Source organism: Mesoplodon bidens, assembly GCF_964165515.1.
Source record: "Mesoplodon bidens genome assembly, chromosome: 7".
Classification (NCBI taxonomy): Eukaryota; Metazoa; Chordata; class Mammalia; order Artiodactyla; family Ziphiidae; genus Mesoplodon; species Mesoplodon bidens.
The window spans coordinates 49,687,134-49,692,955 of record NC_138164.1 but is presented as its reverse complement, the minus strand read 5'-3'; the positions used below and the strand labels follow the sequence as shown (position 1 = coordinate 49,692,955).

General features: G+C 46.8%; 1 protein-coding gene across 1 annotated transcript; it reads left to right on the top strand.

Moving 5' to 3' along the window:
* Positions 1–1,843: 1,843 nt before the first annotated feature.
* Positions 1,844–3,280, top strand: LOC308620937 (calcitonin receptor-stimulating peptide 1-like; the record flags this gene model as incomplete). The annotated part of the gene is made up of 3 exons (XM_081240852.1): positions 1,844–1,929; positions 2,685–2,822; positions 3,121–3,280. The coding sequence occupies 3 exons, from the start codon at positions 1,844–1,846 to the stop codon at positions 3,278–3,280; spliced, it is 384 nt and encodes a 127-aa protein (XP_081096978.1).
* Positions 3,281–5,822: the final 2,542 nt, after the last annotated feature.

Here is a 5,822-nt window from a genome sequence, read left to right as displayed (position 1 = left end):
TATGATCCCCATTTCACAGATAAGTATACTGAGGCACTAGAAGTTACTAGCCCACGATGTTTCCACCTGCAAAAGGCACAGCTGCAACAGAGTTCCAGTGTGACAAAGTTCTTGATCCTCTGTGTCTGATACCCACAATCCCTGCCCTCCTGTGCATGATTGCAGCTGCCTGAATCAGACCCCCTCCTTGGGCACAGAATCATCAACTCTACTGTGCATTAACCCTCGAAGCTGCACTTGCACGGAGGTCTGCAGTCAAACCTAGGGGAGACAGGGTTCCTTGTAATGCTGGACTCTGCCCGACAAGATCGCACAGCTGGGGATGGAGTGGGACACGTCCGTGTTCAAAACCCGCGAAACCGAACAGGTGAAGTTAACCATGACGTCAAAGTGTCCTCAAATTCCTTCTCACTTTTCCTGTGTTTTTCGTTGGTCCTCACCACCCCCCCCCGTCTCCCTCCCGCCCCCGCCATCAATGACCTCAATGCAAATACAAGTGGGGTGGTCCTTCTGGATGCTCCAGGTTCTGGACGCAAGTGATGACACAATCCTTCTGGGGCTCAGATCCTTCCCCTCATTGGTTGCCCAGAGCTCCTGGACCACCCCAGACCCAGAGCAGCGGGAATAAGAGCAGCTGCTGGTGTTGGGAGGCATCAGACGCACTGCCCAGCTCGAGTGTCACTGCCACTTCTGCCACAGTGCCATCGCCTGAAGCCAAAGCTACTGCCACTGCTCCCTCCTCTGCTCTAAACCACCTGCTTCCTGCTGCCAGGTAAGCCTGGAGATTCCTGCTTAGCTGGGATTCTGTTTTTCTCTCTCTCTCCTCCCTTCCTCCTCTCTCTCCATTACTTTTCCTTAGCTGATCTCTTCCAGTCTCAAAGGCTATGTCCACTTCTGTCTAGGTCATTTCACACAACCTGCATTACTCTGCAATGCATCCCAGCCTCCTTCCACAGGTAACACGGGATGGTCTCAGTTCACGCACTCCCTGCTTCACTCTCCCCGCGCTGAGCCGGGCTCCAGTTTCCTTTCCCGAAGCACACGTGCTTAGGTCAGTTTGGGATGCTGGAGCTCCCCTGGCACTGCAAGCAGATCTGGACGCAGGAATCGTTTTGTGCAGATGGTGCTCTCACGGATCACGTCTTGTGCCTAGCGGACCGCGGGAAATGCTTCGGAACCTGGGCCAGCGCAAGCGGGTGGCAAATAGGTGCAGTGACTGAGGGGCAGGCAGCCATTAAACGCAAGCCCCCGTTGCGTGTTCTGGGAACTTTTTTCCCAGTTTAAGTCCTGGGTTCCAATCTGAGGCCCTTCCAGCTCGATTCTTACAGGGCACTCGTTACCAAAGTGTGGAGCAGCTGACCGGTAAGATGTGGTTCTTCAGTTTCTCAGGGATTCCAACCGCAGAAATTTGTCCTCGGTGATCCCCTCCCCCCTCCCTGTACGTGCAAAAGCCCGGCACCAGGAGGACAGCTCTGGGTTGCACAGTGGGAAAAGCTGTGGTGACAGGTACTCGGACTCTGTCCTCCAGGAGTCCTGGCCAACAGGTTGTATGTGAGAGTGAGTGGAGTGATGGGGCGGGGGCTATGGACTAAGACCTCCTCACCCAGTTGTCCCACTAGGTTTCTTTGCTAAAACAAGCATGTTGCAGCCTTACTGGATCTTCCAGCAGTCCACTTGGCTGAGGAGGAAACGATGGTGAAGTGGAGCGACATGTCCAGCCTGAAGCCAGGATGCCAGGGAGTTAGGGGCAGAGGCAGGAGCAGAGCCTGGGTCTGTGGGCTCATGGAATTTGTTATTTATTGCTCCAGGTGCTGATGTTATTCTTCCCTTGCAGAGAGTCGTCATGGGATTTTGGAAGTTCCCCTGCTTCCTGGTCCTCAGCATCCTGGTCTTGTACCAGGCAGGCATGCTCCATTCAGCGCCATTCAGGTGAGACAGCCCTGCCAGGAGCGCTCCCACCTCCCTCTGTCCCTGGATCATAAAATTCTCTTCTCAGTTGCGCTGTGCTGAATCTGGCTCTTGGTGGGGTTGTGGGTGGGGTGGTGGTGGTAATGTATGAATGTAAATGTGTATATAAGTTTATCATAAACTGTTTATGAGACAAAGATGTGTAGCACACAGTGTACAAACACACATAAGATATACAGTACTCGTTATTGTAAATTTCATATAACATTGCTTTTTACCATATATTTGTATCTTTAGCAAACCTATTTACTAATTTAACCACAATTTGAGAAATAGATTGCATCCTATCTGCTAACCTCTTTGCCAATAAATTTGTTATTAAATCTGATATGTTACCTATACATCTAATTTCTCACCCTTACTCAAATTACATTAAAGTGAAATGATTTTCAGATTCAAACTATCATTATCATTTAATTTTTAATAATGATTGTATTTAACACTAAGCTCATAAAATTCTTGAAAATCTAACCATCAGCTTTCAGAAGCCTATATGATCCACTTGGAGCAAACCACTTCTTTTAGGTCTCACCAGAGCCTAAATTCTGGTGAAGCAGAATTTTTGGGTGGATACTGACCTCATGCTCTGTCCATTGAGAGCTGGGGCAGCCACATCCTCAGGGGAAGTTGCAGAAACCAGGAAACCTGGCTGCTTATCCTGGGGAGGGGGTAGTCAGGGTCTCAAAGCCTGTACTGGGCTTGCTTCCCCTCCCTAGGTTGGCTTTTGATAGTCGTTTTGATCCTGCTACACTCAATGAGGAGGAATTGCGCCTCCTACTGGCTGCAATGGTGAATGACTATGAGCAGATGAGGGCCCGTGAGCTGGAGAAGGAGCAGAAGACAGAGGGCTCCAGGTGAGGCTCCCTGCCCCACCCAGCACAGGGCATCCGCTCCCTCCTTCATGCCCAGGAAGGCACATCCCAGAGCCACCTTTGGGTTTTCTGACACCCCTGGAAATGTGTATGGGGACTGATCGTGGCATTTTCCCTAATGGCCTATGATTTTCTGCTGTGATGACCGTTTCTAGCAGAAATACTTAAGGTTTATTGGTGCCTCTGAGAGCAGTAATTTTCCATGATTATCCTGTGGGGCAGCACCTGCACTCAAGCTCTCACTAACAGGCCTTTTCTTTTTCTCTATCCTGCAAATCAGCATCACTGTCCAGAAGAGAGCCTGCAACACTGCAACCTGCATGACCCATCGGCTGGCAGGCTTGCTGAGCAGATCTGGGAGCATGGTGAAGAGCAACATGTTACCCACCAAGATGGGCTTCAAAATCTTTGGTGGGCGTCGCAGAAACTTTTGGATCTGAGCAGCGAAATGATTCTAGGAAGAAGGTGACTGCCCTTTGTACTGTCAGGTGGGAGGATAAATGACTGGGTATTGCAGGGGTGCAGTCCACACTCTAATCCTCCGTGGGTTCATATGGGTGAAAAATCCACAGGGGAAGTCACCCACACCAGTGTCTGGAGAAAGAACAGAGAGTCCCAACAGCTGAAATCCCTAGAACTTGGATTTATTTCTCTCTGTTTTTCCAGTCTCTCCCTGTGCCACTGAGATCCTCCAGGAAATATAGATCCTGTTTATTTAAAACACAGTTCCCTGGGTTATAATTGTGATTATCCTAGCATTTGAGTTTGAAAGGTAATTACCCTATCCTTTTGGAGCATACCCTACAGTGTCATATACATCTGAATTCCGAGTATAGACGTGGGTTCAAATCCTGTGTCTGTCCTCTACTAATTATACGACCTGGGCTAGACCCTCTCTGAGCCTCAGCTTCCACATCTAACTTGAAGGCAACAGTAGTATCATCAATATAAAAAGTAATTGGGATAATACATGACAAGAGCCTCTTAACTAGTTAGTAATAGCTGTTACTTTTTTTTTCTCCTAGGTCGTTATGAAGCTGAACTCTACTTCTTTTAATTTGCAATGAAAGCAACTTACAAAAAAAAATAGCCTGGAAGACACCCATGTATGCATGCTTCTTGACATTGAAAACACTCTTTTTTTTGTTTGAAATAAACTAAATGCAGAATAAAATCATTGCAGCTACCTAGTGTTCATCTTTTTTATCAATATATTTGATTCCATATTCAATAAATATGACCCATATCTCACTGGCTTATCTGGTAGCAAATCTGGACCCTGTCAGCCAACCTGTTGGCTGCTCTGCTAAACCTCAGGGGTACATGAAATCGCTGCCTTGTGGGTGCCTGGGGATTCCTAGTAATGCTGAGCCTCAATAGAACTCTCTCTTTAAAGAAATGTTCTCATTTGTGCACTTCATCAAGATAAAAAATATATTTTCAATACAGTTAAAAGGAGTCCCTGCTGTTATCTATGCTGTTTTTCCCATGAGAACCTCAGGGACCTGTGACACTTTGTTGACCAGACTGGCTCAAATGAGGCAATGATATCACGTTTGGGGTGGGTCCTCAGTATCCTGTATCCTCAGTGTCTAGTGAAACACCTTTACTGGAATTAGAACCCTGTGCATCTCAAAGAGACATTCACATTTATTTTCAGAGAGTGCCCTGGTCCCCAGCCCCAGAAGTTATCTGTTCTCTTCTCCTTGACTCAGGTTTACCCTTACCCATCCCTGCCTTTCCTCCCAACAGCACCCCTTCATACACCCCATAGCCTGCAAAGCCTGTTAGAACAACGGCTCACAGTTTGAAAGGGGATCACACACTGGCAGACCTGGAAAGATCATCAGATGCCATCTAATCCAACTTTTTACTCTCTGATGTGCAGAGAAGAAAAGTGCATTGCTCAGGTCCTGCAGTAAGTTTAACAGAGACATTCCATATTTAACAAATAATCATTGAGTGTCTGCTATATGCTTGACCCTGTTTGAGCTCCAGGACCAGAGCAATGAACAGAACAGACAAAAACCCCTGCATTCATGGAGCTTATATTCTAACTGGGGGAGACTGAGGTGATACATGCTGTAGAATCAGAGATGCTTAGTATTAGAAGGAATCTGGGATATCATAGGATGTAAAGGCTTATTCGATATAGGAATTTCACAGCATCAACATCCCTGGCATCTGTTGGAAATGCTGGTGACGAACTGCTGACTATAACTTCCAAGGTTACTGGGCAGCCAGTTTTACTGGTGGACAGTCAGTTAAGTGGGATTCTTTAATTGGAAAAGTCATCCCCTTCTACTCACTGACTTTATTATTTCCTCAGAAGCACACAGAATTATGACCCTTGCTTCCATTCAGTCTGTACTCAACACAGTAGCCCAACCTTAGTTGCAAAGGTAGATCAGACCATATCTCCCTTAGGTACAGAATACTCCACTGAGTCCCCATCTCACAGAGTAAACACCTGGGATACTGCAATAGCTTACAAGGTCCAAGTTCATCTTCCCTTCCTCTCCTCTCACCACCTCACACTGGCCTTCTTACTACCCCTCATTCTGTACCCACCAGCACCCACCCCCTCAACTGTTTGCACCTGCTGGTACCTCTCTGCAGAATGCTCTTATCCCATGGCCCCACCTCTTCCAGATATTTATTCAAATATCACCTACCCTGGCTAACCTTTCTGATACTGTCCCTCACCTGCCAACCCACCCTAACCCTTCTTTGCTTTTTTCTTTTTACCTCTTTGCTACTTACTACCTACTATCATAGCATATATTTTAGTTAATTTATTATGTGTATCCCATCCTATGTAAACAATGTTAAGTTCCACATAGATAGGAATATGGCTATTTTGTTCATTGCTGAATCCCCTACACACTGAAGAGTATGCCTGGCACAAGGCAGCATTCAGTAAATATTTATTAAACGAGGAGTTAAGTCTTCTTCTCTTTTGTGTTTGTAGTCAACTCTCTG